Here is a 25,902-nt window from a genome sequence, read left to right on the forward strand (position 1 = left end):
ATACCTGATCACTGTGACTGACCCAACATTAAGGAAAGCTTTGACAATGCACAGATTCCTAACCTCCTGCCCAATGTATGACCATATTAGAGAGACATATTTCCCTCAGATTACACAGATCCACAAAGAATTCGAAAACAAATCCAATTTAGAAAAACTCCCATATCTACTGGGTGAAATTCCACAGTGTGCCATCACAGCAGCAAGATTTGTGACCTGTTGCCACGAGAAAGGGCAACCAGTGAAGAACACGCACCATTGTAAATACAACCCATATTTATGCTTATTTATTTTATCTTGTGTCCTTTACCATTTGTACATTGTTAAAACACTGTATATATAATATGACATTTGTAATGTCTTTATTGTTTTGAAACTTCTGTATGTGTAATGTTTACTGTTAATTTTTATTGTTTATTTCACTTTATATATTATCTACCTCACTTGCTTTGGCAATGTTAACACATGTTTCCCATGCCAATAAAGCCCTTGAATTGAATTGAATTTAATTTAATTTAATTGACAGAGACAGAGAGAGAGAGATAGATAGAGAGAGAGAGAGAGAGAGAGAGAGAGACAGAGAGAGACAGAGAGAGAGAGAGAGAGAGAGAAACAGAGACAGAGAGAGAGACAGAGAGAGACAGAGAGAGAGAGACAGAGAGAGAGAGAGACAGAGATAGAGAGAGAGAGAGAGAGACAGAGACAGAGACAGAGAGAGAGAGAGAGAGAGAGAGAGGCAGAGAGAGAGAGAGAGAGAGACAGAGAGAGAGAGACAGAGAGAGACAGAGAGAGAGAGAGATAGAGAGAGAGACAGAGAGAGAGAGACAGAGACAATGAGAGAGACAGAGAGAGAGAGAGAGAGAGAGATAGAGACAGAGACAGAGAGCGACAGAGACAGAGAAAGACAGAGAGAGAGAGAGAGAGATTTTAGTCTATCACCAAATATACAGTGAATGTATTGTTGACGTCTTCTGAAAAGAAACATGTAAGGTTGTGGGTTGTGTGTGTGTGTGTGTGTGTGTGTGTGTGTGTATGTGTGTGTGTTACCTCCACACAGTATTTCGCGTTGGTAGGGGCAGGAGTAGTCGTCCATCTGACAGTACGTTCCATACACCGTCCCCAGACTGTTCCTCTCACACACACACCTCTCACACACACACACTCCCCGACCGCTACAGTCCACCTCTGATGCCTCCGCACCACACTGCCGCGGCCCCTCCTGGGAGTGTGTGTGCTCTAGGTTCAACTCCGGTGTGTGTGTGTGAGAGGTGAGTGCGTGTGAGAGGTGTGTGTGTGTGTTGACTCCTTGATTATTATGATCTGTGTCTGGGGTGTCCTCTCCACAAGACGACTGGTGGGTTGCGTCGTCGTGGCAACGGCGACAGCGACATCGTGATCGAACCTTGATGACGACTGACTCATTGTAACCCACGGGCCTGACGAAGACCTGGACCACGTCATCTTCATCATCATCATCAGGACAGGACAGCAGGCCGATGGTGATGTTGAAGTAGACCTGCTTTGAGGTAGAGGTACAGGTAGAGTTAGAGGGGTAGATGTAGAGGTTGAGTTAGAGGTAGAGGTAGAGGTAGGGGTAGAGGTAGAGGTAGAGGTAGAGGTAGAGGTAGAGGTAGAGGTAGAGGTAGAGTTAGAGGTAGAGTTAGAGGTAGAGGGGTAGAGTTAGAGGTAGAGGTAGGGTTAGAGGTAGAGGTAGAGGTAGAGGTAGAGGTTGAGTTAGAGTTAGAGGTAGAGTTAGAGGTAGAGTTAGAGGTAGAGTTAGAGGTAGAGTTAGAGGTAGAGGGGTAGAGTTAGAGTTAGAGGTAGAGTTAGAGTTAGAGGTAGAGTTAGAGGTAGAGTTAGAGGTAGAGGTAGAGTTAGAGGTAGAGGTAGAGGTAGGGTTAGAGGTAGAGGTAGAGTTAGAGGTAGAGTTAGAGGTAGAGGGGTAGAGGTAGAGTTAGAGGTAGAGGGGTAGAGTTAGAGGTAGAGGTTAGAGGTAGAGGTTAGAGGTTGAGTTAGAGATAGAGGTAGAGTTAGAGGTAGAGGTAGAGGTAGAGGGGTAGAGGTAGAGTTAGAGGTAGAGGGGTAGAGTTAGAGGTAGAGTTAGAGGTAGAGTTAGAGTTAGAGGGTAGAGGTAGAGGTAGAGTTAGAGGGGTAGAGTAGAGGTAGAGTAGGAGGGGCAGAGGTAGAGTTAGAGGTAGAGGTAGAGTTAGAGGTAGAGTTAGAGGTAGAGGTAGAGGGGTAGAGGTAGAGGAGTTAGAGGTAGAGGTAGAGGTAGAAATAGAGGTAGAGTTAGAGGTAGAGTTAGAGGTAGAGGGGTAGAGGTAGAGGTAGAGTTAGAGGTAGAGTTAGAGGTAGAGGTAGAGGGGTAGAGGAGAGGTAGAGTTAGAGGTAGAGGTAGAGGTAGAGTTAGAGGTAGAGGTAGAGGGGTAGAGGAAGAGGTAGATTTAGAGGTAGGGCTAGAGTTAGAGGTAGAGGGGTAGAGTTAGAGGGAGTGGTAGAGGTAGAGGTAGAGGGGTAGAGGTAGAGGTAGAGGTAGAGGTAGAGGTAGAGGTAGAGTTAGAGGTAGAGGTAGAGGTAGAGGGAGAGGGGTAGAGGTAGAGGTAGAGGTAGAGGGAGAGTTAGAGTAGAGGTAGAGGTAGAGGGAGAGGGGTAGAGGTAGAGGTAGAGGTAGAGGTAGAGGGGTAGAGTTAGAGGTAGAGGGGTAGAGTTAGAGGTAGAGGGGTAGAGGTAGAGTTAGAGGTAGAGGGGTAGAGTTAGAGGTAGAGGGGTAGAGTTAGAGTTAGAGGTAGAGGTAGAGGGAGAGTTAGAGGTAGAGTTAGAGGGGTAGAGTTAGAGGTAGAGTTAGAGGTAGAGGGGTAGAGTTAGAGGTAGAGGTAGAGTTAGAGGGAGAGTTAGAGGTAGAGGGGTAGAGTTAGAGGTAGAGGTAGAGAGAGAGGTAGAGTTAGAGGTAGAGGGGTATGGTTGGAGGTAGAGGTAGAGGTAGAGGTAGAGGGAGAGGTAGAGGGAGAGTTAGAGTTAGAGGTAGAGGTAGAGGTAGATTTAGAGGTAGAGGTAGAGTTAGAGGTAGAGGGGTAGAGTTAGAGGTAGAGTTAGAGGGGTAGAGGTAGAGGGAGAGGGGTATAGTTAGAGGTAAAGGGGTAGAGTTAGAGGTAGAGGTAGAGGGGTAGAGTTAGAGTAAGGAGGTAGAGGGAGAGTTAGGGTAGAGGGGTAGAGTTAGAGGTAGAGGTAGAGGGAGAGTTAGAGGTAGAGGGGTAGAGTTAGAGGCAGAGGTAGAGGGGTAGAGTTAGAGGTAGAGTTAGAGGGAGAGTTAGAGTTAGAGGTAGAGGGGTAGAGGGGTAGAGTTAGTTAGAGTTAGAGGTAGAGGGGTAGAGTTAGAGGCAGAGGTAGAGGGAGAGTTAGAGTTAGTAGAGGGGTAGAGGTAGTAGAGTTAGAGGGAGAGGTAGATTTAGAGGTAGAGCTAGAGGTAGAGGTAGAGTTAGAGGTAGAGGTAGAGGGAGCTAGAGGTTAGAGGTAGAGTTAGAGGTAGAGAGGTAGAGTTAGAGGTAGAGGTAGAGGGGAGAGTGGTAGGGTTAGAGGTAGAGGTAGAAGGAGAGGTAGAGGGTAGAGCTAGAGGTAGAGGTAGAGTTAGAGGTAGAGGGGTAGAGTTAGAGGTAGAGCTAGAGGTAGAGGTAGAGTTAGAGGTAGAGAGGTAGAGTTAGAGGTAGAGGTAGAAGTAGAGGGAGAGGGGTAGAGGTAGAGGTAGAGGGGTAGAGTTAGAGGTAGAGGTAGAGGGGAAGAGTTAGAGTTAGAGGTAGAGGTAGAGGGAGAGTTAGAGGTAGAGGTAGAGTTAGAGGGGTAGAGGTAGAGGGAGAGGGGTAGAGGTAGAGGTAGAAGGGTTTAGAGGTAGAGGGGTAGAGTTAGAGGTAGAGGGGTAGAGTTAGAGGGAGAGTTAGAGGTTAGAGGGGTAGAGTTAGAGGTAGAGGAGGTAGAGGTAGAGGTAGAGTTAGAGGTAGAGAGGTAGAGTTAGAGGTAGAGGTAGAAGTAGAGGGAGAGGGGTAGAGGTAGAGGTAGAGGGTAGAGTTAGAGGTAGAGGGGTAGAGTTAGAGGCAGAGGTAGAGGGGTAGAGTTAGAGGCAGAGGTAGAGGGAGAGTTAGAGTTAGAGGTAGAGGGGTAGAGGTAGGGGGTAGAGTTAGAGGGAGAGGTAGATTTAGAGGTAGAGCTAGAGGTAGAGGGAGAGTTAGAGGTAGAGGGGTAGAGTTAGAGGCAGAGGTAGAGGGGTAGAGTTAGAGGCAGAGGTAGAGGGAGAGGTAGAGCTAGAGGTAGAGGTAGAGTTAGAGGTAGAGGGGTAGAGTTAGAGGTAGAGCTAGAGGTAGAGGTAGAGGTAGAGTTAGAGGTAGAGAGGTAGAGTTAGAGGTAGAGGTAGAAGTAGAGGGAGAGTGGTAGGGTTAGAGGTAGAGGTAGAAGGAGAGGTAGATTTAGAGGTAGAGCTAGAGGTAGAGGTAGAGTTAGAGGTAGAGGGGTAGAGTTAGAGGTAGAGCTAGAGGTAGAGGTAGAGGTAGAGTTAGAGGTAGAGAGGTAGAGTTAGAGTTAGAGGTAGGGGTAGAGGGAGAGTTAGAGGTAGAGGTAGAGTTAGAGGGGTAGAGGTAGAGGTAGAGGGAGAGGGGTAGAGTTAGAGGTAGAGTTAGAGGGGTAGAGGTAGAGGGAGGGGGTAGAGGTAGAGGTAGAGGGTAGAGTTAGAGGTAGAGGGGTAGAGTTAGAGGTAGAGGGTAGAGTTAGAGGTAGAGGTAGAAGTAGAGGGAGAGGGGTAGAGGTAGAGTTAGAGGGGTAGAGTTAGAGGAGGGGTAGAGTTAGAGGTAGAGGTAGAGGGAGAGTTAGAGGTAGAGGGAGAGGGGTAGAGGTAGAGGTAGAAGGGTAGAGTTAGAGGTAGAGGGGTAGAGTTAGAGGTAGAGGGGTAGAGTTAGGGGAGAGTTAGAGGTAGAGGTAGAGTTAGAGGTAGAGGTAGAGGTAGAGTTAGAGGGAGAGTTAGAGTTAGTAGAGGGGTAGAGTTAGAGGTAGAGGTAGAGGGAGAGGGAGAGGTAGAGGTAGAGGTAGAGGTAGAGGTAGAGGTAGAGGGAGAGTTAGAGTTAGAGGTAGATTTAGAGGTAGAGCTGGAGGTAGAGGTAGAGTTAGAGGTAGAGGGGTAGAGTTAGAGGTAGAGTTAGAGGGGTAGAGGTAGAGGGAGAGGGGTAGAGGTAGAGGTAGAAGGGTAGAGTTAGAGGTAGAGGGGTAGAGTTAGAGGTAGAGGGGTAGAGTTAGAGGGAGAGTTAGAGGTAGAGGGGTAGAGTTAGAGGTAGAGCTAGAGGTAGAGGTAGAGTTAGAGGTAGAGAGGTAGAGTTAGAGGTAGAGGTAGAAGTAGAGGGAGAGGGGTAGAGGTAGAGGGGTAGAGTTAGAGGTAGAGGAGTAGAGTTAGAGGCAGAGGTAGAGGGGTAGAGTTAGAGGCAGAGGTAGAGGGAGAGTTAGAGTTAGAGGTAGAGGGGTAGAGGTAGGGGTAGAGTTAGAGGGAGAGGTAGATTTAGAGGTAGAGCTAGAGGTAGAGGTAGAGTTAGAGGTAGAGGGGTAGAGTTAGAGGTAGAGCTAGAGGTAGAGGTAGAGGTAGAGTTAGAGGTAGAGAGGTAGAGCTAGAGTTAGAGGTAGAGTTAGAGGTAGAGGGGTAGAGTTAGAGGTAGAGTTAGAGGGGTAGAGGGAGAGGGGTAGAGGTAGAGTTAGAGGTAGAGGGGTAGAGTTAGAGGTAGAGGGGTAGAGTTAGAGTTAGAGGTAGGGGTAGAGGGTTAGAGGTAGAGGTAGAGTTAGAGGGGTAGAGGTAGAGGTAGAGGGAGAGGGGTAGAGGTAGAGGTAGAAGGGTAGAGTTAGAGGTAGAGGGGTAGAGTTAGAGGTAGAGGGGTAGAGTTAGAGGGAGAGTTAGAGGTAGAGGTAGAGGGGTAGAGTTAGAGGTAGAGCTAGAGGTAGAGGTAGAGGTAGAGTTAGAGGTAGAGAGGTAGAGCTAGAGTTAGAGGTAGAGTTAGAGGTAGAGGGGTAGAGTTAGAGGTAGAGTTAGAGGGGTAGAGGGAGAGGGGTAGAGGTAGAGTTAGAGTTAGAGTTAGAGTTAGAGGTAGAGGGGTAGAGTTAGAGGTAGAGATAGAGTTAGAGGTAGAGGTAGAGGGGTAGAGTTAGAGGTAGAGTTAGAGGTAGAGGGGTAGAGGTAGAGTTGGAAGTAGAGGGGTAGAGGTAGAATTAGAGGTAGAGTTAGAGGTAGAGGGGTAGAGGTAGAGGTAGAGTTGGAGGTAGAGGGAGAGTTAGAAGTAGAGTTGGAGGTAGAGTTAGAGGTAGAGGGGTGGAGGTAGAATTAGAGGTAGAGTTAGAGTTAGAGGTAGAGGGAGAGGGAGAGGGGTAGAGGTAGAGGTAGAGGGGTAGAGGTAGAGGTTAGAGGTAGAGTTAGAGGTAGAGTTAGAGGGCGAGGGAGAGGGGTAGAGGTAGAGGGAGAGGGGTAGAGTTAGAGGTAGCATTAGAGGTAGAGGGGTAGAGGTAGAGGGAGAGGGGGTAGAGGTAGAAGTAGAGTTAGAGGTAGAGTGAGAGGTAGAGTTAGAGGGGTAGAGGTAGAGTTAGAGGTAGAGTTAGAGGGGTAGGGGTAGAGTTACAGGTAGAGTTAGAGATAGAGGTTGAGGTAGAGGGGTAGAGGTAGAGTTAGAGTTAGAGGTAGAGTTACAGGTTGAGGTAGAGGTTGAGGTAGAGGTGTAGAGGTAGAGGTAGAGGTTGAGGTAGAGGTAGAGGTTGAGGTAGAGGTGTAGAGGTAGAGGTAGAGATTGAGGTAGAGGTTGAGGTAGAGGTAGAGGTGTAGAGGTAGAGGTTGAGGTAGAGGTGTAGAGGTAGAGGTAGAGGTGTAGAGGTGAGGTAGAGGTTGAGGTGTAGAGGTAGAGGTAGAGGTGTAGAGGTAGAGGTAGAGGTAGAGGTTGAGGTAGAGGTAGAGGTAGAGGTAGAGATTGAGGTAGAGGTTGAGGTAGAGGTGTAGAGGTAGAGGTTGAGGTAGAGGTAGAGGTGTAGAGGTAGAGGTGTAGAGGTTGAGGTTGAGGTACAGCTTGAGGTAGAGGTGTAGAGGTAGAGGTGTAGAGGTAGAGGTGTAGAGGTTGAGGTTGAGGTTGAGGTAGAGGTTGAGGTAGAGGTAGAGGTGTAGAGGTAGAGGTAGAGGTAGAGGTAGAGGTGTAGAGGTTGAGGTAGAGGTGTAGAGGTAGAGGTAGAGGTAGAGGTAGAGGTGTAGAGGTAGAGGTGTAGAGGTAGAGGTTGAGGTAGAGGTTGAGGTAGAGGTAGAGGTAGAGGTAGAGATTGAGGTAGAGGTTGAGGTAGAGGTAGAGGTAGAGGTGTAGAGGTAGAGGTTGAGGTAGAGGTAGAGGTGTAGAGGTAGTGGTGTAGAGAGGTTGAGGTAGAGCTTGAGGTAGAGGTAGAGGTGTAGAGGTAGAGGTAGAGGTAGAGGTAGAGATTGAGGTAGAGGTTGAGGTAGAGGTAGAGGTAGAGTTGTAGAGGTAGAGGTGTAGAGGTTGAGGTTGAGGTTGAGGTAGAGGTTGAGGTAGAGGTGTAGAGGTAGAGTTAGAGTTACAGTGAGAAGAGCCGATATTCAACCTCAAGACATTAACGGTGGACTCATCAATATAGCATGCCAACACATCCTCACTAAAGTGGAAGACTAGGTTTAACACTAAGACTGCATCATTGTATCCTCTGAAACAATATATCCCCTAGTGAAGCTTTTCATGAACAATAACAGGTCAGATGATAATCACATGACAAGTTCATGTGTTGAGTCATAATCCTCCCAGATCAGATTACTCCCAAATACTCTATAAGAATATCACACACAAACGCACACACAAACACACATCCACTTGCATGCGGGAGTGTGCGTGTTCGTGTGTGCGTTTGTGTGTGTGTGTGTGTGAGTGAGTGCATGATTCTGTGTGTGTGTGTGTGTGATTGTGTGTGTGTACGTGTGTGTACCGTCTGGTTGGGCTGGACATTGGAACAGCTGTGGTCGTGGGATTCAGATCCTTCCGGACAAAGAGGAGAGACACTGACCAGAAAACGACTGAACGCTCTGTCCTCCACTGACACAGACACCTGGACAACTGACAACAACCTCTAGAGGAGACAGAGAGAGAGAGAGAGAGAGAGAGAGAGAGAGAGAGAGAGAGAGAGAGACAGAGAGACAGAGAGAGACAGAGAGATAGAGAGAGACAGAGAGACAGAGAGATAGAGAGAGACAGAGAGAGACAGAGAGATAGAGAGAGACAGAGAGAGACAGAGACAGAGAGACAGAGAGACAGAGAGAGACAGAGAGATAGAGAGAGACAGAGAGACAGAGAGAGAGAGAGACAGAGAGAGAGAGAGACAGAGAGAGACAGAGAGAGAGAGAGAGAGAGAGAGAGAGAGAGAGACAGAGAGAGAGAGACAGAGAGAGAGAAGAGACAGAGAGAGAGACAGAGAGAGAGAAAGAGACAGAGAGAGAGAGAGAGAGAGAGAGAGAGAGACAGAGCAGGTTGTCATCAGAAAGCCTCCATTGCTTTTCTGTCCTCTGATCAACAGGAGATGATGGGGGGAAATGAGGTGGGGCTACAAATACAAATAGCGTATTATTATTAATTGGTGATTATACTGTGTTACCGTGGAGACGGGATAATGCCTTAATAGTGGAGTAGTAATGCCTTCATAATGCCAAGCTCTGTTATACGGATTCAATGTGTGTGTGGGTCTGGGTGTGTGTGATGTGTATGTGCACAGAATGTGAAGAGTTGTGGAGTCGACAGATTCCTATCACAAACAATGGTTTGTTATGTAGAGATAGAGATTATATACTGGGCCAAACCCTCACTCTCCCCTTAACCCTCACCCTCCCCTTACCCCCACCCTCCCCTTACCCCTCACCCTCCCCTTACCCCTCACCCTCCCCTTACCCCTCCCCTCCCCCCTAACCCTCACCCTCCCCTAACCCTCACCCTCCCCTTACCCCTCACCCTCCCCTTAACCCTCACCCTCCCCTTAACCCTCACCCTCCCCTTAACCCCTCACCCTCCCCTACCCCTTACCCCTCACCCTCCCCTTAACCCTCACCCTCCCCTTACCCCTCACCCCCTTACCCTCCCCTTACCCCTCACCCTCACCCTCCCCTTACCCCTCACCCTCCCCTTACCCCTCACTCTCCACTTACCCCTCACCCTTCCCTTACCCCTCACCCTCCCCTTAACCCCCCTTACCCTCACCCTCCCCTTACCCCTCACCCTCCTCTTACCCCTCACTCTCCACTTACCCTCACCCTTCCCTTACCCCTCACCCTCCCCTTACCCCTCACCCCCCCCTTACCCCTCACCCTCCCCTTACCCCTCACCCTCACCATCCCCTTACCCTCACCCTCACCCTCCCCTTACCCCTCACCCTCCCCTTACCCTCACCCTCCCCTTACCCCTCACCCTCCCCTTACACCTCACCCTCCCCTTACACCTCACCCTCCCCTTACCCCTCACCCTCCCCTTAACCCTCCCCTTACCTTCACCCTCCCCTTACCCCTCACCCTCCCCTTACCCCTCACTCTCCCCTTACCCTCACCCTCCCCTCACCCTCCCCTTAACCCTCCCCTTACCCTCACCCTCCCCTCACCCTCCCCTTACCCCTCACCCTCCCCTTAACTCTCCCCTTAACCCTCCCCTTACCCTCACCCTCCCCTCACCCTCCCCTTAACCCTCCCCTTACCCTCACCCTCCCTCACCCTCCCCCTTAACCCTCCCCTCCCCTTAACTCCTCCCCTTAACCCTCCCCTCCCTCACCCTCCCCTTACCCTCCCCTTACCCTCACCCTCCCCTTAACCCTCCCCTTACCCTCACCCTCCCCTCACCCTCCCCTTACCCCTCACCCTTCCCTTAACTCTCCCCTTAACCCTCCCCTTACGCTCACCCTCCCTTACCCCTCACCCTCCCCTTACCCCTCACTCTCCACTTTTTCGTTTTTCTCTGTGTGTGTGTGTGTGTGTGTGTGTGTGTGTGTGTGTGTGTGTGTGTGTGTGTGTGTGTGTGTGTGTGTGTGTGTGTGTGTGTGTGTGACGACCCTCCCACTCTGTCTGCCGTATTCTGTCTTTGTTCTTGTTTCCTTATTAGGATGCCGGTGGGCGGAGTTGGAAGGGTCGTCAGCTACATGGGAAACACCTGGGCCAGGTGTCTCCCAGGATAAATGGACCTCTTCCACATTCATGGAGGAGACTCTCTCCATGCAGACACCTTTGTAGATTGTGTTGTGGTTCTTGGTGGCCTTTTGTTTGTTTGTTTGTGTTGGCACCTTTCAACACCCTGCATTCTCACATTCATGCATGCAAAACACTCACTTACACTACTGATTACTGATTACACACACCATTGTATATTTTCCTTAGTTGCTTTAGTTAATAAATATATATTTTGTTACTCCTTATCTCCACGTTGTCTCCCTTTGTTACGGGCTTTGAGCCGGTTCGTGAGAGTGGGAGCTCATCCGGGATCTTTGAACTATTGGTTTGGGAGACCGTGAAGGTACGTGTTTGGTTTGCATATTGTGTTTGCGTTTGATAGGCCCAGTACTGGTTGCCTTTGTTGTTTGGTTTGTGTGCTGCGTTGGAGAGAGAGAATGGTTAGTTTCCAGGCCCTGCCTAGCCTGGAAACTCTTGTTCTACTTTCTGTTGGGAAGTCAGTCTGAGGAGGTGAGTAAATCGGCTGTGTACCTCGGTAGGAGATTGTGTAGGGTAGTGGAACTTTCTACCCGGAGCTATAGCCTTTTCCCCCTGATTGGTTTAGCGACGTGTTTCATTTTTTGGAATATGTTGGGCATGGTTAATGTTTGTTATTTTTGTGTGGTGTCTGTGGACTGAGCAGTTGTCTCGGGGGCACATCCGTGGCTTGGTGGAATTTGCCAGCATACTGGGGAGTTTTTCCTTGCCAGCGGGCTACAGTGCGTAAATTCCCACCGCAAATCTGCACGAAGACTAGGGTTGAGTTATTGTAGGTTTTGGGGAAGCTCCGTATCTCATCTCTCTTCTGTGGTGCTCAGGGTGATTGTCAATTCTCGGGTTGTGGTCTGGTGTGCTCAGCAGAAGGGAAGAGAGAGATTTTTTTTTGTGATTATGATGTCTTATGTAGATAAGTTCATTCGCTCTCCGTCAGAGGAATTGTTAGATTTAGGTACTAAAGAACAGCTGTTGAAGGTCGCGGAACACTACAAGGTTGAGATTAGTGATAAACGTCTAAAGAATTCTATTAGGTTGATATTGAAGGCCAATCTGATGGAGAGTGGTATTCTTGAAGTTACCACTGGGCCAGCCTCTGCTGAGGACTTGTCGTCTCCCCATAACGTTACAATGGCCATTCCATCGGTTAGCCCTAGTAGCCTTCTTTTTGAACAGCAGAAAGAACTTCTTTTGTTACAGCTGGAGCATGATCGTGAGAAGAAAGAGCATGTAAAATATGAAAAGGAATTGGCATTTAAACAAGATATGGAGTGTGCTAAAATCAAGTTGCAACAAGACCGTATAGAGTTGGTTAGGGAAGGAAAGATCTCAGGGGAGAGTTTGTTTTGGGAAGGTGACCCAGATTTACCTAGGGGTAGTTCTGCTTTTGGTCGTGCCCCAGAGACATTTGATATTGTTGGGAACTTACGGTTATTGCCTCAGTTTAATGAAAAGGACCCCGAGACATTCTTTTCGTTGTTTGAGCGGGTTGCTGACGCTAGGAGTTGGCCTGATTCTGACCGCACTTTAATGTTGCAGTGTGTGCTGACTGGTAAAGCGCAGGAAGCATATTCAGCTCTTAGTGCACTAGACAGTACCAGTTATGATAAAGTTAAAACAGCTGTGTTACAGATTTATGAACTGGTCCCTGAGGCTTACCGCCAACGATCTAGAACTTTAAAAAGGGATGATAAGCAGACTCATGTTGAGTTTGCGCGACAGTTATCTTTACAGTTTAATCGCTGGTGTTCCGCCTCTGCAGTTGTGACTTTCCAAGGGCTGTGTGATCTGATTATGTTAGAGCAATTTAAGGACACAATTCCTGATCGTATTGCCACGTATATTAACGAACAGAAAGTAAAGAATGTTGCTGAAGCTGCGGTTTTGGCGGACGAGTATGTGTTGACTCACAAAAGTGTCTTTGCAGAGCCCCGTATTCGGAAAGAGTGGGGCGTTCGGATAGATTTGGGCTTCGATCACCGAGATACTTTGGTTCACGGGCAGAGTTCTATTCAACTAGGGTTGAGCCTGACTCCCATGGTAAAGCTGACTTTGGGCAGGAGTGTCACTACTGTCAAGGTTCAGGTCATTGGAAAAACAAATGTCCACTTCTCAGGTCAAAGGGTGCTTATGCTAAATCTAAGCCTACCGCGTTAGCTGCACCTGTTCCACATCAGTTCACTCATGACTCATTTCCTCAGGCCCAGGAGAATGTGAAAGTCCATATTGATCCAGACTATTTACCTTTCATTACGGAAGGTTTTGTGTCTATGTTAGGAAGTAAAGACCTAGTGCCAGTGAAGATCCTGAGACACAGGTGCCTCGATCATTTGCGTTGGAGTCTGTGTTACCCTTTTCTGCTGAGACTGATTCGGGGAATTGTGTTCTAATTAGGGGAATAGGTTTGAACACTCTGTCAGTTTCATTGCATAAAATGATGTTGGATTGTGGGCTGGTGAAGGGTGAAGTTGTTGTGGGGGTGCGTCCTTCGTTGCCTATTGAGGGTATCGACGTTATCCTTGGGAATAACTTGGCTGGTGAGCGTGTATGGCCAGTCGTGTTTCCATCTCTAGTGGTTTCCACTAAGCCGTCATTTGTTGGGATTCCTGATGAGAGTGTACAGAGTTTCCCAGAGGTGTTCTCTGCGTGTGCAGTGACACGTTCTATGAGCCGTGGCGAACTGGTTACTGCGCCGACTAATGATAATAATACAAAGTATGTCACTGTTTTCCCTGTTATCCCGTTATCTGTAACCCGGTCAGATCTAATCAATGCGCAACGGGATGACCCCACGTTGGAAGAGTTGCGTGATCAAATTGTGCCTGTAGAACAGTTGGGAGATGTCGCCCATGGCTATTTTCTCCAAGAGGATGTCCTGATGAGAAAGTGGGTGTCTCATGATAGTTGTTTTCTGGGGAGGCAATTAGTCAGGTTGTTGTACCAGTTAAGCTTTGTGAGTTGGTGTTGGAAACTTCTCACAGCGACGTTGCTGGACATATGGGGGTGAGGAAAACCTACAATCGCATATTAAGACATTTCTTTTGGCCTAGATTAAAGAGGGATGTTTCTGATTTTATCAAAACTTGTCATACCTGTCAATTAACTGGTAAGCCTAATCAAGCTATTAAACCAGTACCATTGTTTCCTATTCCTGTACTCAGCCAACCTTTTGAGTATCTGATTATTGACTGTGTGGGTCCTCTGCCTCGTTCTAAAAAGGGTAGTAGTTACCTGTTCACTGTGATGTGTCAGACCACTAGGTTTCCTGCTGCCTATCCTCTCCGATCTATCACGACTAAATCGGTGTTAAAAGCTTTGACTCAGTTTCTCTCATTGTTTGGAATCCCTAAGGTCATTCAGAGTGATCAAGGATCTAATTTTACCTCTAATCTGTTTAGTCAGGTTTTTCAACAGCTCCATATTAAACACAATTTGTCTAGCGCCTATCACGCGCAAAGTCAAGGAGCACTGGAACGTTTCCATCAAACACTTAAGTCTTTGTTGAGAGCTTATTGTACTGAGATGGATAAGGATTGGGAGGAGGGGTTGCCTTGGTTACTGTTAGCCGCTAGGGAAGTTTCACAGGAGAGCACAGGTTTCAGTCCAAATGACCTTGTGTTTGGACATAGGGTGCGTGGACTTTTATCTGTTCTCCAGGATGACTGGAAGTCTCCCGAGCCTCCTCAGTCCCTATTATCGTATGTGTGTGATTTCCGGCGATGACTGTACGCCGCTGGTGAAATGGCTAAAGAGAAGTTATCATCTTCACAGGAGAGGATGAAGGGCATATTTGATCGCCGAACTGAGCCTCGTCACTTTAGTCCAGGTGACCAGGTTCTTGCTCTGCTGCCAATTGTTGGTTCTCCTTTTCAAGCCAAGTTTCAAGGTCCATATACAGTGGTGCGCCAGTACACTGAGCAAAATTATCTAGTTGCCACTCCAGAACGGAGGAAAGCACACCAGCTGTGCCATGTAAATCTGTTAAAACCCTATTATGCACGTTCCTCTGAGACTGAACAGTGGGATTCTACAGAGGACGGTAAACCTGTTCTTTTGGCTGATACCGTTGTTTCCTTGGGTTCTTGTCGTGCTAGATCTGGGCATGAGGAGGAAGATGTTCCTGGTCCTGACGATTGTATATTGCAGGGTAGATTGAAAAATTCAGAAACCCTGGATATTTTAGACAGTCTTCTCACTCACCTACCTGTTGATGGGCGGAAAGAGATGGTTGGTCTTATTCAGAGATTTCCAGGTTTGTTTTCTGATACACGTACAAACTTAATAGAACATGATATTGACATTGGAGGTGCTGACCCCATTCGTCAGCGGTTCTATAGAGTTTCTTCAGAGAAACTACGTTGTCTGGATGCTGAGGTCAAGTACATGCTGGAGAGTAAGATAGCAGAGCCTTCTTTCTCCAGTTGGGCTTCTCCCTGTATCTTGGTCAGCAAACCGGATGGAAGACACCGTTTTTGTACGGACTACCGTAAGGTAAACAGTGTCACCAAGCCAGATTCATTTCCTCTTCCTCGGATGGAGGACTGTGTTGATCAAGTCGGTGCAGCTAAGTTTGTGAGCAAATTTGACCTGTTAAAAGGCTATTGGCAGGTGCCAATTCTTTCCTCTTAAATATTGCTTCCTATGCACAAAGGTTGCTGAGGTCTGGGGAGGAGGAGGAGGAGGAGGAGGAGGTTGGTTGGTTGGTTGGTTGGTGCAGGTGGAGGTTGTGAACACATAACCCCTCATCAATTTGGGACGCAGAGGCTGTGTCAATTTGGGACGCAGAGGCTGTGTCAATTTGGGACGCAGAGGCTGTGTCAATTTGGGACGCAGAGGCTGTGTCAATTTGGGACGCAGAGGCTGTGTCAATTTGGGACGCAGAGGCTGTGTCAATTTGGGACGCAGAGGCTGTGTCAATTTGGGACGCAGAGGCTGTGTCAATTTGGGACGCAGAGGCTGTGTCAATTTGGGACGCAGAGGCTGTGTCAATTTGGGACGCAGAGGCTGTGTCAATTTGGGACGCAGAGGCTGTGTCAAACCTGGGCCAGGTGTCTCCCAGGATAAATGGACCTCTTCCACATTCATGGAGGAGACTCTCTCCATGCAGACACCTTTGTAGATTGTGTTGTGGTTCTTGGTGGCCTTTTGTTTGTTTGTGTTGGCACCTTTCAACACCCTGCATTCTCACATTCATGCATGCAAAACACTCACTTACACTACTGATTACTGATTACACACACCATTGTATATTTTCCTTAGTTGCTTTAGTTAATAAATATATATTTTGTTACTCCTTATCTCCACGTTGTCTCCCTTTGTTACGGGCTTTGAGTGTGTGTGTGTGTGTGTGTGTTACCTTGTATGCATCCACTACCAGGTCTATGAGGTTGGGAGCCTGGAACAGAAGACTGGAGCCCGGTAGCAACGTGACCAGCTCCTAGAGATGGAGAGGTGTTGTGTACAACACCGTATATAGTTACAACAGTGTATATAGACATATGACATTTGTAATGTCTTTATTCTTCTGGAACTTCTGTGTGTGTAATGTTACAGTTCATTTTTACTGTTTGTTTCACTCTTGTTTATTATCTACTCCACTTGCTTTGGCAATGTTAACATATGTTTCCCATGTCAATAAAGCCCCTTGAATTGAAATGAATTGATGTTAATTCCAGAGAGAAAAGGACACAGAGTCTGGGAATCTCAGTTTGAGACCATGTTAATGATTGTGAGAGTTGTGTATGTGTGTGTGTGTGTGTTAGAGATTACCTCATACCACTGATATTGTAGGTGTTCCACGGCAAAGAGAGAATAGATGTGGTTCTCTAGAAGCTTCTCGGCCAGCAGGCCTAAACTGGGATGGTCCTGACAGGAACAGTCAGACAAGACATGTTGGTGTTCATCATGTAATCATCATCATCATGTGTTCATGTGTTCATCATCATGTGTTCATTATGTAATCATCATCATGTGTTCATCATCATCATGTGTTCATCATCATCATCATGTGTTCATGTAATCATCTGTTCATCATGTGTTCATCATCATCATCATGTGTTCATCATGTAATCATCATCATCATGTGTTCATCATCATCATGTGTTCATCATGTAATCATCATCATTGTGTTCATCATCATGTGTTCATGTAATCATCATCATCTGTTCATGTAATCATGTGTTAATGTGTTCATGTGTTCATCATCATCATGTGTTCATCATGTAATCATCATGTGTTCATCATGTAATCATCATCATCATCATGTGTTCATCATGTGTTCATGTAATCACCATCATCTGTTCATGTAATCATCATCATCATGTGTTCATCATCATCTGTTCATCATGTAATCATCATGTGTTCATCATGTAATCATCATGTGTTCATCATGTAATCATCATGTGTTCATCATCGTGTTCATCATCATCATGTGTTCATCATGTGTTCATCATGTGTTCATCACGTGTTCATCATGTAATCATCATGTGTTCATCATGTGTTCATTGTGTAATCATGTGTTCATCATGTAATCATCACGTGTTCATCATGTAATCATCACGTGTTCATCATGTAATCATCACGTGTTCATCATATGTTCATCATGTAATCATCACGTGTTCATCATGTGTTCATAAGTGTATGTAAATAAGTATGTGTGTGTCAAGGTCAAATCAAATGAAAGGCGAACGGGCGTGTACACGCTGGTAGTGAATGATAGAAAACAGATGGGTCACGAGCAAACGTTTTGTTTGATTTGGCCTTTAGTGTGTTTGTCTGTGTGTGTGTGTGTGTGTGTGTGGGGGGGGTGTGTGGGGGTGTGTGGGTTTGTCTGTGTGTGTGTGTGTGTGTGTGTGTGTGTGTGTGTGTGTGTGTGTGTGTGTGTTTGTCTGTGTGTGTGTGGGGACAAACCCACACACACACAGACAAACCCACAGACAAACACACACACACACACACACACACACACACACAGTGTGTGTGCGTGTGTGTGCGTGTGTGTGTTTGTCTGTGGGTTTGTCTGTGTGTGTGTGTGGGTTTGTCTGTGTGTGTGTGTGTGTGGGTTTGTCTGTGTGTGTGTGTGTGTGTGTTTGTCTGTGGGTTTGTCTGTGTGTGTGTGTGGGTTTGTCTGTGTGTGTGTGTGTGTGTGTGTGTGTGTGTGGGTTTGTCTGTGTGTGTGTGTGGGTTTGTCTGTGTGTGTGTGTGTGTTTGTCTGTGGGTTTGTCTGTGTGTGTGTGTGGGTTTGTCTGTGTGTGTGTGTGGGTTTGTCTGTGTGTGTGTGTGTGTGTGTGTGTGTGTGTGTGTGTGTGTTTTGTCTGTGGGTTTGTCTGTGTGTCTGTGGGGTTTGTCTGTGTGTGTGTGTGGGTTTGTTGTGTGTGTGTGTGTGTGTGTGTGTGTTTGTCTGTGGGTTTGTCTGTGTGTGTGTGGGTTTGTCTGTGTGTGTGTGTGTGGGTGTGTGGGTTTGTCTGTGTGTGTGTGTGTGTGTGTGTGTGTGTGTGTGTGTGTGTGTGTGTGTGTGCGTGTGTGTGTGGGTTTGTCTGTGTGTGTGTGTGGGTTTGTCTGTATGTGTGTGTGTGTGCGTGCGTGTGTGTGTTTGTCTGTGTGTGTGTGTGTTTGTGGGTTTGTCTGTCTGTGTGTGTGTGTGTGGGTTTGTCTGTATGTCTGTGTGTGTGTGTGTGTGTGTGTGTGCGTGTGTGTGTGTGTCTCACCATGGTAGAACTCTTCATATAAACACTGTTCTCCAGATGACAGAGTCCATCATGGGGTGTGACTATACCAGCCAGTCTGCTGTCCAACGCCAGGTGAGAAGGCTGGTCTGTCATCAACAACAACAGACGCTTGGCCTCCCCACGCCAACCCACCTCTCCCTGATGGAGAGGATGAGGGGGAAAAGGGGGGTAGGGGGTCGAGGGTGAGAAAAGAGGGGTGAGTTTCATTGATATGGTCTGTTGAATCATTTGCTGATCAGTTGTGATGAGATAACTCATTCTAAGATAGCCACCATTATCAGCCACCATTATCCCTGACACACAGACACACACACACCTACCTGGCATACAGTAGCTTGCAGCATAGCATCCAGCCCTCCCTCAGGTGTGTCCATGTTGCCTGATATCCTCTGTCTCTTGATGATGCGTGTAAATTCTGACATGTTGGACGTCATACTAAGAACATGGTGGAAGCCATGAGCTGGAAGACACTTCACCTCGTAGTCACTAAGACAGGAGGGAAAGAGTGACAGAGAGACAGAGAGAGAGAGAGAGACACAGAGAGAGAGAGAGAGAGAGACAGAGAGAGAGAGAGAGAGAGAGAGACAGAGAGAGAGAGAGAGAGACACAGAGAGAGAGAGAGAGACACAGAGAGAGAGAGAGAGAGAGAGAGAGAGAGAGAGAGAGAAAGAGAGACAGAGAGACAGAGAGAGAGAGAGACAGAGATAGACAGAGAGAGAGACAGAAAGAGAGAGAGAGAGAGACAGAGAGAGAGACAGAGAGACAGAGAGAGAGAGAGAGAGAGAGACAGAGAGAGAGAGAGAGAGAGACAGAGAGAGAGAGACAGAGAGACAGAGAGAGAGAGAGAGAGAGAGACAGAGATCAGTGAGAGTTGTCATCACAACAACCTAGTGAAGTCATGTGTGTTAGTGTGACTGTGAGTGTGTTTGTGTGACTGTGAGTGTGTTTGTGTGATTGTGAGTGTGTGCTAGTGTTTCTGTCACCCTACCTGCAGGGGTTGTTTATCTTGGAGGGGTGTACGTTGATGTAGGGAGAGACATTTTTGTCAACAAAGGAGCCGAACCCCAGGCGCAGATCACTGGAATGTTCTCTCATACGGGTGGACAAGGCCACGCCCACCTTCTTCAGCTGGACCAATAGGGATTCATCAGGAAGTGTTGTTTTTACATTTACATAGTGTACATCCAACCAATCCGGGTTGAGATGTCAAAGGTTAGAGTAAACACGTAGCTCAGCTAATAAAATAAAGAATTGATTCATTAATACATTTATTTCAGTTGAAATCGTATGTGTTTATGTACATTGGCACAGCGGTCTAAGTCCCTGGTTCAAATCCAGACTGAATCACATCTGGCCGTGATTGGGAGTCCCGTAGGGTGGCGCACAATTGGCCCAGCGTCGTCCGGGGTAGGCCGTCATTGTAAATAAGAATTTGTTCTTTAACTGACTTGCCTAGTTAAATAAACAATAAATATTTAGAGTATTGTAAATGATGCAACCAGTCACTCACCTGGTCCAGGTTGTCCTGCATGGATGCTGATACGTCCACCAGGTAGTACAGATCAACAGGATACCTCTCTAACTGTTGTACTGCTACTACCACACTGGCCTCAGCACCTACACACAGTGTCATGTTGATTTGGAATAAAACAAACACTTACAACGAAGCAGCATTAAAATCAGAAAATAAAGCTCAGGACAATATATGTACAACAACCAGAAACAACCACATGCATCACGATGTACATTATAACAGGTCAATGTGCAAAAACAGCCAATCAGTGAGTTACTCTGCCCCTCACCTGGTCGGAGTGTAAGTGTGATCTCTCCAGGTGAAACCTGGGTTCTGCTGGTCATAGGGTTGACCTCCACCATGACCTCTGGATGCTCTATGAATTCTAGGCCACACCCCCTCCTGGCCAGGGTCACTGCCAGGTCACAGCGCTCTCCCACCTCAGCTCCATCCAGGAAACGCTGTTAGGGGTCAGAGGTCAGATGTCAAAGGTTAGAGGTTAGGGACCATTCCTTTATCTCTGGAGATTATATAAGGGGTCAAATCCATTTCATGTTGTATTTTATCATGCATCCCCATTGGCTGCTGTCACCGGCTTCCTCAGTAAGTGCATCGATGACGTTGTTCCCACAGTGACCGTACGTACATTCCCCAACCAGAAGCCATGGATTACAGGCAACATCCGCACTGAGCTAAAGTGTAGAGCTGCTGCTTTCAAGGAGCGGGACTCTAACCCGGATGCTTATAAGAAATCCCGCTATGCCCTCAGACGAACTATCAAACAAGCAAAGGGTAAATACATGACTAAGATTGAATCCTACTACACCGGCTCTGATGCTCGTCGGATGAGGCAGGGCTTGTAAACTATCACGGACTACAAAGGGAAACCCAGCCGTGAGCTCCCCTTTAAAAAGGTCAACATTCACAAGGCCGCAGGGCCAGACGGATTACCAGGAAGTGTACTCAGAGCATGCACGGACAAACTGGCAAGTGTCTTCACTGACATTTTCAACCTCTCCCTGTCCGAGTCTGTAATACCAACATGTTTGAAGCAGACCACCATAGCCCCTGTGCCTTTAAAAAGGTCAACATTCACAAGGCCACAGGGCCAGACGGATTACCAGGAAGTGTACTCAGAGCATGCACGGACAAACTGGCAAGTGTCTTCACTGACATTTTCAACCTCTCCCTGTCCGAGTCTGTAATACCAACATGTTTGAAGCAGACCACCATAGCCCCTGTGCCCAAGAACACTAAGGTAACCTGCCTAAAGAACTACAGACCCGTAGCACTCACGTCTGTTGCCATGAAATGCTTTGAAAGGCTGGTCATGGCTCACATCAACACCATTATCCCAGAAACCCTAGACCCACTCCAATTTGCATACCGCCCCAACAGATCCACAGATGATGCAATCTCTATTGCACTCCACACTGTCCTTTCCCACATTGACAAAAGGAACACCTATGTGAGAATGATATTCATTGACAACAGCTCAGCGTTCAACACCATAGTGCCTATGTCCGACAGGGACATAGTCTCTCCAAGCCAATCCTACAGGGACATAGTCTCTCCAAGCCAGTCCTACAGGGACATAGTCTCTCCAAGCTACAGTCCTACAGGACCATAGTCTCTCTAAGCTACAGTCCTACAGGAACATAGTCTCTCCAACCAGTCCTACAGGGAAATAGTCTCACCAAGCCAGTCCTACAGGGACATAGTCTCTCCAAGCCAGTCCTACAGGGACATAGTCTCTCCAAACTACAGTCCTATAGGGACATAGTCTCTCTAAGCCAGTCCTACAGGGACATAGTCTCTCTAAGCCAGTCCTACAGGGACATAGTCTCTCCAAGCTACAGTCCTACAGGAACATAGTCTCTCCAAGCTACAGTCCTACAGGGACATAGTCTCTCCAAGCTACAGTCAAACAGGAACATAGTCTCTCCAAGCTACAGTCCTACAGGGACATAGTCTCTCCAAGCCAGTCCTACAGGGACATAGTCTCTCCAAGCCAGTCCTACAGGGACATAGTCTCTCCAAGCTACAGTCCTACAGGGACATAGTCTCTCCAAGCCAGTCCTACAGGGACATAGTCTCTCCAAGCTACAGTACTACAGGGACATAGTCTCTCCAAGCTACAGTCCTACAGGAACATAGTCTCTCCAAGCTACCGTCCTACATGACCATAGTCTCTCAAAGCTACAGTCCTACAGGAACATAGTCTCTCCAAATCAGTCCTACAGGGACATAGTCTCTCCAAGCCAGTCCTATAGGAACATAGTCTCTCCAAGCCAGTCCTACAGGGACATGGTCTCTCCAAGCTACAGTCCAACAGGAACATAGTCTCTCCAAGCTACAGTCCTACATGACCATAGTCTCTCAAAGCTACAGTCCTACAGGAACATAGTCTCTCCAAATCAGTCCTACAGGAACATAGTCTCTCCAAGCTACAGTCCTACAGGGATATAGTCTCTCCAAGCTACAGTCAAACAGGAACATAGTCTCTCCAAGCCAGTCCTACAGGGACATAGTCTCTCCAAGCTACAGTACTACAGGGACATAGTCTCTCCAAGCCAGTCCTACAGGAACATAGTCTCTCCAAGCTACAGTCCTACAGGAACATAGTCTCTCCAACCAGTCCTACAGGGACATAGTCTCTCCAAGCTACAGTCCTACAGGAACATAGTCTCTCCAAGCTACAGTCTTACAGGAACATAGTCTCTCCAAGCTACAGTCCTACAGGAACATAGTCTCTCCAAGCTACAGTCCTACATGACCATAGTCTCTCAAAGCTACAGTCCTACAGGAACATAGTCTCTCCAAATCAGTCCTACAGGGACATAGTCTCTCCAAGCTACAGTCCTACAGGAACATAGTCTCTCCAATCCAGTCCTACAGGAACATAGTCTCTCCAAGCCAGTCCTACAGGAACATAGTCTCTCCAAGCCAGTCCTACAGGGACATGGTCTCTCCAAGCCAGTCCTACAGGAACATAGTCTCTCCAAGCTACAGTACTACAGGAACATAGTCTCTCCAACCAGTCCTACAGGGAAATAGTCTCACCAAGCCAGTCCTACAGGAACATAGTCTCTCCAAGCCAGTCCTACAGGGACATAGTCTCTCCAAGCTACAGTACTACAGGAACATAGTCTCTCCAACCAGTCCTACAGGGAAATAGTCTCACCAAGCCAGTCCTACAGGAACATAGTCTCTCCAAGCTACAGTCCTACAGGAACATAGTCTCTCCAATCCAGTCCTAAAGGGACATGGTCTCTCCAAGCTACAGTCCTACAGGAACATAGTCTCTCCAAGCTACAGTCCTACAGGAACATAGTCTCTCCAAGCTACAGTCCTACAGGAACATAGTCTCTCCAAGCTACAGTCCTACAGGACCATAGTTTCTCTAAGCTACAGTCCTACAGGAACATAGTCTCTCCAAGCCAGTCCTACAGGGACATAGTCTCTCCAAGCCAGTCCTACAGGAACATAGTCTCTCCAACCAGTCCTACAGGGAAATAGTCTCACCAAGCCAGTCCTACAGGGACATAGTCTCTCCAAGCCAGGCCTACAGGGACATAGTCTCTCCAAACTACAGTCCTACAGGGACATAGTCTCTCTAAGCCAGTCCTACAGGGACATAGTCTCTCTAAGCCAGTCCTACAGGGACATAGTCTCTCCAAGCTACAGTCCTACAGGAACATAGTCTCTCCAAGCTACAGTCCTACAGGGACATAGTCTCTCCAAGCCAGTCCTACAGGGACATAGTCTCACCAAGCCAGTCCTACAGGGACATAGTCTCATTTTTGTCAACAAAGGAGCCGAACCCCAGGCGCAGATCACTGGACTGTTCTCTCAGTACAGATCAACAGGATACCTCTCTAACTGTTGTACTGCTATGTCCTACAGGGACATAGTCTCTCCAAGCCAGTCCTACAGGGACATAGTCTCTCTAAGCTACAGTCCTACAGGAACATAGTCTCTCCAAGCTACAGTCCTACAGGAACATAGTCTCTCCAAGCTACAATCCTACAGGAACATAGTCTCTCCAAGCTACAATCCTACAGGGACATAGTCTCTCCAAGCTACAGTACTTTAGGAACATAGTCTCTCCAAGCCAGTCCTACAGGGACATGGTCTCTCCAATCTACAGTCCTACAGGGACATAGTCTCTCCAAGCTACAGTCCTACAGGGACATGGTCTCTCCAAGCTACAGTCCTACAGGGACATAGTCTCTCTAAGCTACAGTCCTACAGGGACATAGTCTCTCCAAGCTACAGTCCTACAGGGACATAGTCTCTCCAAGCTACAGTCCTACAGGGACATAGTCTCTCCAAGCTACAGTCCTACAGGGACATAGTCTCTCCAAGCTACAGTCCTACAGGGTCATAGTCTCTCCAAGCTACAGTCCTACAGGGACATAGTCTCTCCAAGCTACAGTCCTACAGGGACATAGTCTCTCCAAGCTACAGTCCTACAGGGACATAGTCTCTCCAAGCTACAGTCCTACAGGGACATGGTCTCTCCAAGCTACAGTCCTACAGGGACATAGTCTCTCCAAGCTACAGTCCTACAGGGACATAGTCTCTCCAAGCTACAGTCCTACAGGGACATGGTCTCTCCAAGCTACAATCCTACAGGGACATAGTCTCTCCAAGCTACAGTACTTTAGGAACATAGTCTCTCCAAGCCAGTACTACAGGGACATGGTCTCTCCAATCTACAGTCCTACAGGGACATAGTCTCTCCAATCTACAGTCCTACAGGGACATAGTCTCTCCAAGCTACAGTCCTACAGGAACATAGTCTCTCCAATCTAAAGTCCTACAGGGACATAGTCTCTCCAAGCTACAGTCCTACAGGAACATGGTCTCTCCAATCTACAGTCCTACAGGGACATAGTCTCTCCAAGCTACAGTCCTACAGGGACATAGTCTCTCCAAGCTACAGTCCTACAGGGACATAGTCTCTCCAAGCTACAGTCCTACAGGGACATAGTCTCTCCAAGCTACAGTCCTACAGGGACATAGTCTCTCCAAGCTACAGTCCTACAGGACATAGTCTCTCCAATCTACAGTCCTACAGGGACATAGTCTCTCCAAGCTACAGTCCTACAGGGACATAGTCTCTCCAAGCTACAGTCCTACAGGGACATAGTCTCTCCAATCTACAGTCCTACAGGACATAGTCTCTCCAAGCTACAGTCCTACAGGGACATAGTCTCTCCAAGCTACAGTCCTACAGGGACATAGTCTCTCCAAGCTACAGTCCTACAGGGACATAGTCTCTCCAAGCTACAGTCCTACAGGGACATAGTCTCTCCAAGCTACAGTCCTACAGGGACATAGTCTCTCCAAGCTACAGTCCTACAGGGACATAGTCTCTCCAAGCTACAGTCCTACAGGGACATAGTCTCTCCAAGCTACAGTCCTACAGGGACATAGTCTCTCCAAGCTACAGTCCTACAGGGACATAGTCTCTCCAAGCTACAGTCCTACAGGGACATAGTCTCTCCAAGCTACAGTCCTACAGGGACATAGTCTCTCCAAGCTACAGTCCTACAGGGACATGGTCTCTCCAATCTACAGTCCTACAGGGACATGGTCTCTCCAAGTCTACAGTCCTACAGGGACATGGTCTCTCCAATCTACAGTCCTACAGGGACATGGTCTCTCCAATCTACAGTCCTACAGGGACATAGTCTCTCCAAGCTACAGTCCTACAGGAACATAGTCTCTCCAAGCTACAGTCCTACAGGAACATAGTCTCTCCAAGCTACAGTCCTACAGGAACATAGTCTCTCCAATCTAAAGTCCTACAGGGACATAGTCTCTCCAAGCTACAGTCCTACAGGAACATGGTCTCTCCAATCTACAGTCCTACAGGGACATAGTCTCTCCAAGCTACAGTCCTACAGGGACATAGTCTCTCCAAGCTACAGTCCTACAGGGACATAGTCTCTCCAAGCTACAGTCCTACAGGGACATAGTCTCTCCAAGCTACAGTCCTACAGGGACATAGTCTCTCCAAGCTACAGTCCTACAGGGACATAGTCTCTCCAATCTACAGTCCTACAGGGACATAGTCTCTCCAAGCTACAGTCCTACAGGGACATAGTCTCTCCAATCTACAGTCCTACAGGGACATAGTCTCTCCAATCTACAGTCCTACAGGGACATGGTCTCTCCAATCTACAGTCCTACAGGGACATAGTCTCTCCAAGCTACAGTCCTACAGGGACATAGTCTCTCCAAGCTACAGTCCTACAGGGACATAGTCTCTCCAAGCTACAGTCCTACAGGGACATAGTCTCTCCAATCTACAGTCCTACAGGGACATAGTCTCTCCAATCTACAGTCCTACAGGGACATAGTCTCTCCAATCTACAGTCCTACAGGGACATAGTCTCTCCAATCTACAGTCCTACAGGGACATG

The 25,902-nt window shown here is 47.6% G+C and overlaps 1 protein-coding gene across 1 annotated transcript in view; it reads right to left on the minus strand.

The window, feature by feature from the left end:
* Positions 1-25,902, minus strand: part of LOC112229210 (integrin beta-8-like) — a 55,766-nt gene that overhangs the window by 24,162 nt on the left and 5,702 nt on the right. The window contains exons 3-11 of the mRNA XM_042310077.1: positions 19,758-19,929; positions 19,466-19,572; positions 18,944-19,083; positions 18,276-18,441; positions 17,935-18,093; positions 15,998-16,093; positions 15,585-15,665; positions 7,984-8,124; positions 1,048-1,516 (exon numbers count right to left, since the gene is read on the minus strand). Of these exons, the coding sequence (XP_042166011.1) occupies positions 1,048-1,516; positions 7,984-8,124; positions 15,585-15,665; positions 15,998-16,093; positions 17,935-18,093; positions 18,276-18,441; positions 18,944-19,083; positions 19,466-19,572; positions 19,758-19,929 (1,531 nt within the window). The remainder of the gene's footprint in view (positions 1-1,047; positions 1,517-7,983; positions 8,125-15,584; positions 15,666-15,997; positions 16,094-17,934; positions 18,094-18,275; positions 18,442-18,943; positions 19,084-19,465; positions 19,573-19,757; positions 19,930-25,902) is intronic.

Source organism: Oncorhynchus tshawytscha, linkage group LG31, assembly GCF_018296145.1.
Source record: "Oncorhynchus tshawytscha isolate Ot180627B linkage group LG31, Otsh_v2.0, whole genome shotgun sequence".
Taxonomy (NCBI): Eukaryota; Metazoa; Chordata; class Actinopteri; order Salmoniformes; family Salmonidae; genus Oncorhynchus; species Oncorhynchus tshawytscha.